Raw genomic sequence first — 13,869 nt, 5'->3', positions numbered from 1 at the left:
TGGTAACTGGAGCCCTCTAGTTTTCATTTCAGTGAACTGTGGCATCTCCAGAGCTGTCTTCCATCAAGCACTTTTGGGATGCGATTGCAAAGGGAGCTGCCAGCAGTGGATCTTGATGATTTGGGACGCCTAGCAGTGTTGCCGTTGGCGTCACCAGCACTGATGGGCGGGCTTTAGCGCTGCCCTAGCCGTTTTACAGGCTAGGGCAGCGCTAAAGCCTGCCCATTATCGGCGGTGATGTCACTGGGCTCTCTGCTAGGCAGAAGCCTCTGCCTAGCTTTACCCATGGAGAGCCCGATACGTCACCGGATCTCCAAAACAGCCTTTGCCCTGTGCAATATAGTGCAGGGCAAAGGAGAGCATCAGAGCATGACATGCTCCGATGCTCATATCAGAGGGCCTGCCTAGGTGAAAATGGGGATATGTCCTGGACAACCCCTTTTAATAACTTCCTAGATAGCATGCGAAGGTGTGTAAGTGCGTGTATTTCTGTGTGTGGTCCTCATACTTGATAGTGAATGATTTCCATAATTCCATAACTGTTCCTTCTTGTTGCAATTTTAATGTTGAGGAGTGTATATGGACAGTTTAAATTGTGATATATGTTCTGGTGGTTCAGGGGTGTATCAAAGGCCAAATACTCAGCTCCTAATCCACTACAAATTCAACCCTCGGTGTTCCATGGAACTGTGTCTGAACACAAGTAAAACACGTGAGGTCAGGAAAGCAGAATACGGTTATTTTGAAGACTTGCCACTTTGTAAAGTTTACAATCTTTCAGCATACCCTAAAATCATCTCCTCTACTGTGTGTGAATGGATTATTGAAAACCAGCAACAAACCTCCCACATCTGAAAGCGGCCTTAGTAGACGGTTAGCAGCCTGAAAATGAGGGAACGGAGGACCAGAAAGTATGGAATAGCCATTTATGAGAACGATTTTTTTCCTGTCCGCATGCACTTGTACTCCCTCTCATATCTAGTTTTATATGTTTTTTTTTACTTTTTAATTTGTTGTAAGTTTTCTGCATTTTAATTAATGAAACCAGTTACACATTAACACTACTGGCAGCTGTTTTTGGATCATTTACATCCACTTACATCAGGGAATTGTCAAGCCAGAAGCAAATTATGTTCATTCTTCATTTATCCTGAGTGTTTGAAAGGTTAGTCCTGCAAGTTTACAGATAACAAGGACCTACTTACTGCAATGTGTTCTTCGCAGATTCTAATGCATAGGAATAATCATTTTTAAGTAACCAAATTGCGTCATAAATTATATTGTCTACTGTCCAAGCGTTATTTTCCTGTAGACATTATGCATTTGATTGGCTGGGTATTTTTATATAAATGCTGCCTTTGATAAAAAAAAAATAGTGAATTAATATAATTTCCATGTTAAACAATAATTTAAAATGCAAATAAACATCCACTAATGCTGCCTTGTCTGGGTTTGAGGTACTTTATGTAAAATATTAGCAAATTGCCTAAACCACAACTCCCTTCTTCATTGACATTAACAGAAAAAACTGGAAATTGAGCCAGGCAGCTGCTGTGTTTGCAGATCATAGACTACTGGAAACAACAGTCTATAGCCTGCATTACTACAGTATACTCTGCTTAAAGAGTCTTTATGGGACTTAAAGGGGTTGTGCAAGAATAGGGGGGTTGGGGTTGGGGTTGGCAAACTCCTCCCACACTCTCCTCCAAACCTGTAAATTACTTAACTGCTTCCCGGAGCTTTCTCCCTGCTCCTTCTCCTTCCGGTCTAAGATATTCCACTGGGCACCCAGCACCGAGAAGGATGTAAGTAAGCTTCCCTTTACAGGTCTGGCCAAGTGTGGGCCGGAGGGGGGGGGGGGTTGAAAAAAAAAAAAATAACAAAAAAAAAAAAAACATTCTTGCACAACTCCTTTAGGCTACTTTCACACTCGCGTGCGGATCCGTCATGGATCTGCACAGACGGATCCGTTCAGATAATACAACCGTTTGTATTATCTTTATCATAGCCAAGACGGATCCGTCTTGAACACCATTGAAAGTCAGTGGAGGACGGATCCGTTTTCTATTGTGCCAGAATGTGTCATAGAAAACGGATCCGTCCCCATTGACTTACATTATGTGTCAGAATGGATCCGTTTGGCTCAGTTTCGTCAGACGAACAAGCAGCGTTTCGTGTCCACCTCCAAAGCGTAATGGAGGCAAACTGATGCGTTCTGAGCGGATCCTTTTCCATTCAGAATGCATTAGGGCAAAAGTGATTCCGTTTTTGGACCGCTTGTGAGAGCCCTGAACGGATCTCACAAACGGAAAGCCAAAACGCCAGTCTGAAAGTAGCCTTAAGTACTGATAACCTACCTTCAGGATAGACCATCAGTATCAAATCAGTGGGGGTCCAACACCCACCACACCCATGTTTGCAGCAGCCGCCCGCACTAGAATCTATACAGTAGACTGAGCTGAAAGTAGAAGGCTCTGTCCACTGTATGATGACCGTGCTTGGGTACTGCTTGCATTGACGTAAATGAGAGCTGAGCTGTAGTATAACGGTACTGGAAATTGCACAGTGGATACAACCTTCGGCATCCAGCTCTGTCCACTGTATAGTCTTTGGCTGCGGTGGCTGCCCAAAACAGCTGATCGTAAAACCTGCAGGGTGCCAGACCCCCAGTGTTCTGATACTCATGACCTATCAATACTGAATCTGCTGTCTGCAAGCAAACATTCGGGGAGTCTACTGACCGTACCGACATAGGCTGGTGCAGCTTGGGTGCATTAGGCCCTTTCACACGAGCGAGTTTTCCACGCAGGTGCAATGCATGACGTGAACGCATAGCACCCGCACTGAATCCGGACCCATTCATTTCAATGGGTCTGTGTACATGAGCGTTGTTTTTTACGCATCAGTTCTGCGTTGCGTAAAAATCGCAGCATGGCCCCATAGAAGTGAATGGGGCTGCGTGAAAAACGCATTGCATCCGCAAGCAAGTGCAGGTGCGATGCATTTTTCACTGATGGCTGCTAAGAGATGTTGCTTGCAAAATAGTGCGAGTTTCACTGAACGCACCTGGACCTAATCCGTCACGCTCGTGTGAAAGAGGCCTTACCAGCCATCTACTAACTACCCATGCTGTTACCAGTGTTGTACCTGTCGCACAACACAATCTGGTAAGCAGCCTTAGGCCTCTTTCACACGAGCGTGACGGATTAAGGCCTCGTTCACACTTTAGTGTTTAGTCAGTGATTTCCATCAGTGATTTGTGAGCCAAAACCAGGTGCAGCTCTAAACACAGAACAGGAGCAGATCTTTCCCTTCTACCTCATGTCTGTGGAGGTTCCACTTCTGGTTTTGGCTCACAAATCACTGATGGAAATCACTGACCAAACACTGAAGTGTGAACGAGGCCTAAGTCCGGATGCGTTCAGTGAAACTTATACCATTTTGCAAGAAGTTCAGTCAGTTTTGTCTGCAATTGTGTTCAGTTGTTCAGTTTTTTCCGGCTGGTGCAGTACGTTTTGATGCATTTTTTACATGCGTGATAAAAAAACTGGAGGTTTATAAACAGCATCTCCTAGCAACCATCAGTGAAAAACGCATTGCATCCGAACTTGCTTGCGGATACAATGCGTTTTTCACTGAAGCCCCATTCACTTCTATAGGGCCAGGGCTGCGAGAAAAACGCAGAATATAGAACATGCTGCGATTTTCATGCAATGCAGAACTGATGCGTGAAAAAAAAACTCATGTACACAGACCCATTGAAATAAATGGGTCAGGATTCAGTGCGGGTGCTATGCGTTCACATCAAGCATTGCACCCGCGGAGAAAACTCGCTCGTGTGAAAGGGGCCTTATACTTCCAGCGCTGCAGTTTTGCGCCTGGTCTTTATGAAGCGTGGATTCTTTGTTCTTAATTTCTATCCTGAAGATAGCTCATCAGTATGTCAGTCCTGGAATACACCTTCAACATGCTGGAAGTTGTAATTTCATAAACACAGGTGGAAATTGCTTGAATTTTTTTAAACCTAGTACGTTAGGAAATTAGGGTTAATATTTGACATAAAGCACTTAAAGGGAACCTGTCACCGGGATTTTCTGTATAGAGCTGAGGACATGGGTTGCTAGATGGCCGCTAGCACATCCGCAATACCCAGTCCCCATAGCTCTGTGTGCTTTTATTGTGTAAAAAACCCTGATTTGATACATATGCAAATTAACATAAACGAGTCATATCTTACTTGTGTGACCAGAGAAGAGTTATATTTCAAGCTCTGACTCATCTCAGGTTAATTTGCATATGTTTCAAATCTGTTTTTCTACACAATAAAAGCACACAGAGCTATGGGACTGGGTATTGCGGATGTGCTAGCGGCCATCTAGCAACCCATGTCCTCAGCTCTATACCCCAAATCCCGGTGACAGGTTCCCTTTAAATCATAAGCTATTTCCCCATCAAAAAACTATTATTTTTTTATAATATGTATTTATTTTTGTTTTACAGACACCTTCGCAGCTTGTGAGCTATGGATTTGGTGCTCTGGGGTTGTCCATGGTACTTTTCCTGATTATTCAGTCAAGTCCATGGACATATTATGTCTATTGTCTATTACCTATCCATATCTGGTATGCTGCTTCAAAGGAGTAAGTTGAAATTACATTTTCTTTTTCATTTTTTCTTGATGTATAGCAATGTTTAGCAAAACATGGGCCAATTATCGACATTTATCATTGAATCATATAATGTTCCTTGATGCCCCAAGACGAAGGCTGCACTATTCCAGTTTAAATGTGTAATATAAAAAAAAATGTCTAAATGATATAAAAGATTGAAAGCAATTAAATAAATACTCTAGCAGAGTTACCAAATGTCCAGAATTTACAGGAACTGTCCCTAATTTTCAGAGACAGTCCCAGCAAATTCAGCCAAAATGAGTGGAGCTAATGTACATCCTGCCCATAAATTGTTCCTCCTGGGCAGGTTTGGGATGTTCCTGCTGGGTGGGGCTTATGTGCCCTGAATTTACCAACTGAAATATTGGTAAGTATGCTCTAGTACCAGTCTTGTGGACACATGGCTAAAGAGTTTGAGCAATTTTTGATTTTGTACACATATCCCTGGACTTTGTGTACATGTCCTATAGACACAGTCCCCAAGACCACCACCAGGGGGCATATTTCAGTCGGTAAACACAGTGGAGCAGATTTACTAATCCTATCCAAGATTTGAGTGGTTGATGATGGATGATAAATTTGGTTCATCTTTAGGCTGTCTAACCTAAGTTTATACCACCTGTTTTGCTTACTTTGCACCACAAATTTGGTGGACATTGTTAGATATTAAGAAACAGCTCATTCTGGCAAGTCATGCCACATTCCCATTAGACCATACTCCCTTGTTGGACAGAAAAAGGCATCTAAAACACTTAATACATGTGGTGCAAGACATGTAAGCCAGTGTTTTGAGATAAATGCAGTGGAGAGTGGCTGTTGTAGTGACCATCTAGAATATAGACTTATATAAGGGAATTGCTAAATGCAAGCATGTTCTTTGTTCTTGTGGTCTGCCTCTGTCCCCTAATATACCAGTGCAAGTTCACTCTAGGTTAATCCTTGCATTAGTTATAATGATAGATGAAAGACCCTTCAGAAGTCCCAACAGTCTCTGTCATCATACAGAGCTATGTTTTACTCTAAAGATTTCATTCAGACAGAATGAAACGGATGACAGGTTTACTTACTGCATGAGGATAATAACATAAAATGTAGTGCAAATGCTTCCTGCTGGGACAACATTTCTATTGCAATTTATTTACGTCCATGTCCATTCTAAATGGAAATATCCAGTTTTATCTTTTCCCTACTTTTATTTGTTGAGTCAATACTAGAGATGAGCGAATTTCTAAAAAATTCGATTCGGCCAGTTCCCCAAATTTTTCAGAAAAATTGGGTTTGATCCAAATTTATTTGTGGCGAATCACGTTAAAAACTGCACAGAGCCTTTATAGTGGTGTAGAACACTGTGCCTTGCAGTAACACGCATATGGAGTCTGCTTTGGTAGTGAAATAATACTGTGAGTCAGTATGACATGCAGATGGCAGGTGTTGCTCTTAGAATCACTGCACACTTCACTTATTTGGTCAGTTTTGGCACCGTAACTGCCCAAATAAGTGAAGTGTGAACTCAGCCTTACAGGTCAATGTTAGCGTCAAGAAGAAGCGCACTCCATTTACACTGTCGGCAGCTGATTCCACATAGATGTCTACAGAACCTGTTCTATTAAAAGCTTATACAAGTAGAGCCCCCCCCCCCCCCCCAAAAAAAAAAAGAGTGGAGAGGGTGTCAGCAGTAAGTTTGTGTTGACGTCACTGATTATTTTGCCCTTCCTCTGATCTGTCAGAACAATAACCCCCAAAGAACGGATCCTGTCTGTGGAGCATCAGCCTTTACTCGGTCAGCATTTGGTCAGTAATCCATCAGTATTGCTAAAGCCCAAAAAAAAAAAAAGGAAAAAAAAAAGTGGATCCAAAACAGAGATGACAGGTGAATGGAATATTTGCATGTCTTCTGTGTTTTCTACCCCCTCCTGCTCTTGGCTATCAAATCAGAAGCTAATTCTGATGCAAAATAGGGACCATGTCATGCAGGCCTTACAGCTGTTACCTAAACCGGATCCGTTGTGCGTCTCATTTTTCCTTCCTTCTGACAGATCTATGACATAGTGGTGAGGTGGAAGCAGCATTAGGAGACCACAGAGTGGCCCAATAACAGAGTCTGAAGGTGGCAGCAGCATCAGGGGGCCACAGAGTGGCACAATGACACAGTGTGTAGGTGGTGGCAGCATCAGGAGGTGGTCACAGGGTGGCACAATCACAGCATGGAGGTGGCAGCAGCAGCACGAGGAAACCACAGAGTGGCACAATGACAGTGTGTAGAGGTGGCGTCAGCAGCATCAGGATGAGGCCACAGGGTGGCACATTGACAGTGTGGAGGTATCAGCATCAGGAGACCACAGAGTGGCAAGGTCACATGGTGTGGAGGTGGCAGCAGCATCAGGAGACCACAGAGTGGCAAGGTCACATGGTGTGGAGGTGGCCGCAGCATCAGGAGACCACAGAGTGGCAAGGTCACATGGTGTGGAGGTGGCCGCAGCATCAGGAGACCACAGAGTGGCAAAGTGACATAGTGTGGAGGTGGCAGCAGCATCAGGAGACCACAGAGTGCCACGGTGACAGAGTGGAGCGGTGGGTGGCAATACCAGTACCAGCTGAAGATGGTGGGTGAAAGAAAGAGCACTTGGCATCAGATGTGTGGCATCAGGCGGGTGGCAGCATCAGAATAGTAGCTTAGGCAGGTAGACTAAAGAAACCAGTCTCTTTTGTCAAAGTGTTAGTGTGGCACCATGGATGATCTAGTCTGATGCATCAGGTATTGGTGGGTCGAAATCCTGGCTGATCCACACCTGATTCGTCTTGACAAAGGTCAGTCTCTCCACATTTTGGGTGGACAGGCGAGTTCTTCTTAGGGTAACTATGGCCCACGGTGCACTAAACACCCGCTCTGCTACCACACTGCTGGCAAGACGGGACAGCTGTTCCAGTTTGGCTGCCCAGTAGTCCAGTGGATCTACAATGTGGGGTGCCAGGGTGCTGTCCAAGTATGCCACCACCTGCTGGATCAGGTCCTGCTCCAGGTGTAGCTGCTGCTACTGCTGGTGAGTAGTTTCTTCACTAGGCGGGTGAAGAAAGCTGCTAATCAGTGACTCTAGACTTAAGTTGCTGCTGATGGAGCTAGAACTGATCCTACCCCCCCAACCTGCCACACAGCAGCCATGGCAGAGGAACGTGAGCGCAGAGGGATCCCCGGTCAGACCTGCGAGAGGATAGACGATGGTGCAGATAGGCAGCGGCCAACTGACTACATAGGATGTCTCTACAGTAGTTCAGTTTGTCTCCCTCTCAGCGGATGTAAAAAAGGCCTCTTTTTTTGGACCGGTAGCGAGGGTTCCACAAGGTGGTGAGCCAGAAGTCATACCTCTGCCGAGTGGTGACCATTCGGCTGTCAATACGAAAGCAAGTGAGCATGCATCAGGCCATTTGTGCAAGTGACTCGGAGGGACCCCCTGCCTCCATCTCCACTGGATACTGCTACGGTGTGTCTGGGTCCTCTGCCTAGTCTTCCTCATCGCCCTGTAGCTCCTCTGGCTGCTCCTGCTCCCCCTCTCCTGTCACCTTTGTAGAAAACCCATCAATTTTGCTACAGGGCTCATGTTTCTGTGAGATCTAAGCACCACGTCTCCAGTCCCCTGACCAGACAGATTTAGCAGCATCTGTTCCAGGACATGAATCAGTGGAATATCATTGTTCACCCCGTAGTCCTGGCGACTGACAAATAACGTGGCCTCCTCAAAGGGCCTGAGCAAACGACAGGTGTCACGCATGAGCTGCCACTGGCTGACATCGAAGTTACACAGGAGAGTACTCCTGTCCGCTTGGATCATCAAGAACTTGTTTATGGCCTTTCTCTGTTTGTATAGTCGGTTGAACATATGGAGGGTGTAATTCCAAAGGGTGGAAACGTTACATATCAGCCTATGTTGGGGGATGCCGTTCTGCCGCTGCAGCTCAAGGTGGGTGTGCTTTGCGGTGTACGAATGGCTGAAGTGCATGCAAAGTTTCCTGGCCATTTTTAGGATGTCTTGCAGATGGGTAGAAGACTTCAGGAACCGCTTGACAACCAGATTGAACATTTGTGCCATGCAATGGGCATTGCTCAGCCCTCCTTGACGCAGCGCCGACACCATGTTCTTCCTGTTGTCTGTCACCATGGTTCCAATTTGTCTGAGTGTCGCAGAGAAAGCCAGGATTCAATTTCTTTATGAAGAACACAGGGCAGTTCCTCTCCTGGTGTAACTCCGTTAGCCCAGACAAACGAGGTGCATAACAGCGTGACACCGCCTTGCCCTGCACATGTGGTATGCTGGAGGGGCACTGTGAATTGTCCCTGCAGTGGAGGCTGAGGACATGGTGGACGATGAGGAGGCAGAGGCGGACATTGTCGCAGGACCAACGGCGTGAGAACGTGGAGATGGAAGCTGCGTCACCTGGCCAAGTTGCTGGTGTGGCTGTGCAGGAACCACATTCACCCAGCGGGCCGTAAAGGACATGTATTGTCCCTGACCGTAGTTACCGCACCACTTATCGGCGCTGCCGTGTACTTTGGCAGACACCGACAGGCTCAAGGATTGGCGCACCTTCTGTTCTACATACGTGTGCAAGGCTGGTACTGCCTTTTTGGTAAAGAAATGACACCTTGGGACTCTCCACCTCGGCTCGGCACAAGCCATCAGTTCTCTGAAAGGTGCAGAATGCACCACTTGGAAAGGGAGGGAATGCAGCACCAGCAACTTGGCCAGGAGGATGTTCAGCTTTTGAGTGCATGCATACTATTGTCTCTTGGCAATCGCTTCAGTGATCGATTGCTGACGTAATGACTGACAAGGAGTAGGACGGCGAGGAGCAGGAGTATCAGGACCGGTAGATAATGGGAAGGACAGACAGCTCCCTTCGGTGGGGGTGGTGGAGCCTTGATTGCCTGAAATCGTGTGCGTGCCACTGGGTGATGCAGCGGTGGCTGCGGCAGGCTGGACCACCACATTGGAGCCACGGTTCTCCCAGGCCACTTTATCGTGAAGCTGCAAATGTTGGGAGGGAAGGGATGCAAATGAGCTCTTAACTCTAATACCACCAGATGTAAGGCAGCTATCCTACATGTCAATGTTCAGCTCTTAAAATAAGCCTTGAGACATGACTTGGATATTAAATAAGCCAGAACCCTTATCTGCAGAAAGCTGTTTCGGGGTAATTGCCCCTCATCAGTGCAGAGCAGAGAGTACTGGCTTAACTGGGTGAGAGGCCTGGGTCCGCGTCAGGAGAGTAGTTCCCCCCGACGCAGCATATGTTGACGCAGGGCCATGGTGCCAACATTGGCACCCTGTCCACGCTTCACCTTCTGCCCACAGATTCGCAAAAGGCCTTTTTCTCCTTCTCTGGCGGCGTAACAAAAAACTGCTACATCGCTGAGTTGCTGATTTTACCCCCAACACTCCGCACTAACTGAGCTACCGCCGCTGCTTTCGTGAACCCCTGCACCACTACATTCCGGGCAGGTAGACTCCTGCGAAGTGGGTGGTTTACCCCGGGCATGTTTGGCTCCCGACCTCCCACTGCTGCCACCCTGCTAACTCCCGGCCACGCTAGCGACTTGCTGGCTTCACTGTTGCCTCACGGGCAAGCTGCCACTCTCTTCTCCCGATGATGATGAAGCCCTTAATTCACCCGGTTCCCAAGTGCGATCAGCTACATCATATTCGAGTACTGTCTGCACATCACTGATGTCCTCCTCAATGGTCTCTGGGTCAGAAGCCTGACCGCTCACAACACCAGCTCCCACTCCAATCTCCTCATCACTACTTGCCCGCCTACCGGAGGAAGCAGCGTATGTCTCCTCCACATCTTGGCTGGCCAGTAGCTGCTGACTGTCCTCTAGTAGCTCGTCCTAGCTGTATAGTGGAGCTGAGCCCACAGCATATAATACTTGAGGGATCAGAAAAGGACAGAGGAAGGTTTAGGACAGGTGAGGGCACAGGGCCTGCTCCCGGGCCATGACAACTAAGGGTTGTGTCTGACGAACCCACAGACTCTTGGCTGGGGGTGTCTGATGTCACTTGGGAAGAAGTGGATACCGAGTCAACCATTCAAGAACCGCTGGATTGCTGGTCTAGACACGCTGAATGGCAAATAGGCCCTTACTTTTTTCCACTTGTGCACTCCACAAAAGGCTTTATAAAGGGCATGCTCAACCTGTGGCCCTCCAGCTGTTGCAAAACTACAACTCCCACATACTAAATGGTAAAACACTCGGTAACACTGACATGGAAAAGGATCTAGGAATTTTAATAAACAGCAAACTAAGCTGCAAAAACCAGTGTCAGGCAGCTGCTGCCAAGGCCAACAAGATAATGGGTTGCATCAGAAGGGGCATAGATTCCCGTGATAAGAACATAGTCCTACCACTTTACAAATCGCTGGTCAGACCACACATGGAGTACTGTGTACAGTTCTGGGCTCCTGTAAACAAGGCAGACATAGCAGAGCTGGAGAAGGTCCAGAGGAGGGCATCTAAAGTAATAACTGGAATGGGGCAACTACAGTACCCTGAAAGATTATCAAAATTAGGGTTATTCACTTTAGAAAAAAGACGACTGAGGGGAGATCTAATTAATATGTATAAATATATCAGGGGTCAGTACAGAGATCTATCCCATCAGCTATTTATCCCCAGGACTGTGACTGTGACGAGGGGACATCCTCTGCGTCTGGAGGAAAGAAGGTTTGTACACAAACATAGAAAAGGATTCTTTACGGTAAGAGCAGTGAGAATATGGAACTCTCTGCCTGAGGAGGTGGTGATGGTGAGTACAATAAAGGAATTCAAGAGGGCCCTGGACGTATTTCTGGAGCTTAATAATATTACAGGCTATAGCTACTAGAGAGGGGTCGTTGATCCAGGGAGTTATTCTGATGGCCTGATTGGAGTCGGGAAGGAAGTTTATAGTCCCCTAAAGTGGAGAAAATTGGCTTCTACCTCACAGGGTTTTTTTTTTTGTTTTTTTTTTGCCTTCCTCTGGATCAACTTGCGGGATAACAGGCCGAACTGGATGGACAAATGTATTTTTTCGGCCTTATGTACTATGTTACTATGTTACTATGTTAAGATGTAATAGGATTGTTCCTATTACCCAGGCTGTAAACTCCCCTATTGAACCCTGGTCTGCTTCAATACTGTGGAATGATTCCTCCCTATTCTTTCCCTGAACTTCTATACAGCAAAATAAAAGTTTTTAAGTCTTTTCTACCACTGTCCCTAGCGCCTGCTGACATCTCTCCCTGCACTTAGTACACTGGAAAATGGCTGAATCCAAGATGGATGAGGCTATTTATAGGGCTGTGACATCACAGGACTGGCTGGTTGCTGATTGGCTGCATGCATGGCATTGTGGGTGATCCCTTGTTCCCAGAGTTCCTTGCTCTATGTCCTAACACGTGCAGCAGCCATTTTAGGAAAAAATGCGATTTGTTACCACGAAGCGTGAGGAAATTTGGATTCGGTGCGAATAGAATTTTTCCTGAAATTCGGATCAAATTCCACTTCGTCAACTTCGATTCGCTCATCTCTAGTCAATACAATTGGGCACATTTAAGGCTCTATCACGACCAGGGCAATTCATGTACGGCTGAAGTTGTCTTGACACCCACTCACTAGTGCAGCAGGTGCCATGGCCGCTGGGTTTCTGGAATTTTAAACAGAATACACCCAGCAATAACGCCGATCACAGATGTTTTACCCCTCAGATGCCATGGTCAGTTGTGACAATGGCATCTGAGGTGGCTTTCCCTGGGAGTGCTGAGCTTCCGGGAGCCTGAATGGCCTTCCCAATCACCTAGTTGTCCATGGTGGCCTCACCCAATCCCAAAATGGCAAATTCTAGCGGTCATGATCTGACTGTAGTGTGCTGCCACACTGGAACATTGTGACAAATGGCCCAGTACTTCTGGCCACGTGCTGCTGCCACTATTCTGATGCTGTCACACGCCTGATGCCTCTACTGTCCTCTGCTCATACTGTGATCTTGTAAGCAATGACATCTTCATTTGAGAGGATAATGGTCTGTCATCAGTCAGCTAAAACGATTGTTTGTTGCTACATTTTCAGCAGATGAATGAACATTTTGGTTTAAATCATCTGTTTTCATCGGCTTTAGACTAATGTATATTACCACCTTTAGTATCATTCTGTATCAATCAGGTTTGTTTTTCTATTATATTATTTTTTTCATTTATTGAAAGAAAGCCTACTTTGCTCAGAGTTGCTATTTCATGCTGTCATATGTTGGAATTTAGGTTGTGGATTCTCCATCAAGTCGGAATTTATCTAATAACTGTGTCACCATTTGGAATCCTGGGATTCCTAATCATTGTTATCATGGGTGTTGAAATACTGGTAAGTAAACTACAGATATTGAGCTTTTTTTAAATCCTACTTGACTGCTTTTGGGCTTACTATAATGTTATACTATGTTCATGACATAAAAAATATAAATCAAGATACATTTTTAATTTTGTAATGGACTTCTGCCAATGTTTTCCAGTTGTTGCTGGTGAGGTTTAGAAGCCTTCTAATAGAGGGTGCTGGATTAGTCTCGCACAGATTAGCCTCATTGAATGGAGCTAATCCTTGTATGGGTCCACAGCACATGAAGCTGCACATATCGTATGCTGCATACATTTGAGTGTCAGCCTCATAGTTCTACCAAAGAATCTGTAATATGTGTTTATACCCTATTCATATTGCTAGATTTTTGAGAGTCGGTAATCATAGAAGCATTTCATTGCATCTTAACAGGTAACTACTATGATTGTGACACTACCAAATGTTATAAATTACGTATAATCTAATGTCGTGCATCATTCCACTTGTATCATTACATTAGATAACATGCAATGCCCTTACCTTTCTGGCCATGTTCTGATATGTGTATTAGGCTGCTTACACATTAGCGCTATGTATATCTGTTCATCTGCTCCGTTATAGAAGCAGAAGAATGAAAATAACGGAAGTGCCAGGTTCGGCATATAACTGACAGGAACGGAGCCCTACCGATCCTTTTGACTATAATGGGATCCGTTAAGGTTCCAGTCTGGAGAACTGTCTCACATCAGCGACTTTTCTCTCCACTATTTTTGACTAACTCTGATTGAGGCCCCGAACTGAGCTTCCAATGCAGATGTGAATGTAGCCAGATACACCAGC

General features: G+C 45.7%; 1 protein-coding gene across 3 annotated transcripts in view; it reads left to right on the top strand.

Annotated features, from left to right (window-relative positions):
- The window catches only part of PIGN (phosphatidylinositol glycan anchor biosynthesis class N), a 306,078-nt gene that overhangs the window by 185,215 nt on the left and 106,994 nt on the right, over nucleotides 1–13,869 (top strand). For all 3 annotated transcript variants that reach the window (XM_044295070.1, XM_044295067.1, XM_044295069.1), the window contains exons 15-16: nucleotides 4,501–4,640; nucleotides 12,960–13,059. In XM_044295070.1, the coding sequence (XP_044151005.1) occupies nucleotides 4,501–4,640; nucleotides 12,960–13,059 (240 nt within the window). The remainder of the gene's footprint in view (nucleotides 1–4,500; nucleotides 4,641–12,959; nucleotides 13,060–13,869) is intronic.

The sequence above is a fragment of the Bufo gargarizans genome, chromosome 5 (genome assembly GCF_014858855.1).
Source record: "Bufo gargarizans isolate SCDJY-AF-19 chromosome 5, ASM1485885v1, whole genome shotgun sequence".
NCBI classification, from domain to species: domain Eukaryota; kingdom Metazoa; phylum Chordata; class Amphibia; order Anura; family Bufonidae; genus Bufo; species Bufo gargarizans.
The sequence above is the reverse complement of the archived record's forward strand: the minus strand, read 5'-3'. Positions and strand labels throughout refer to the sequence as shown.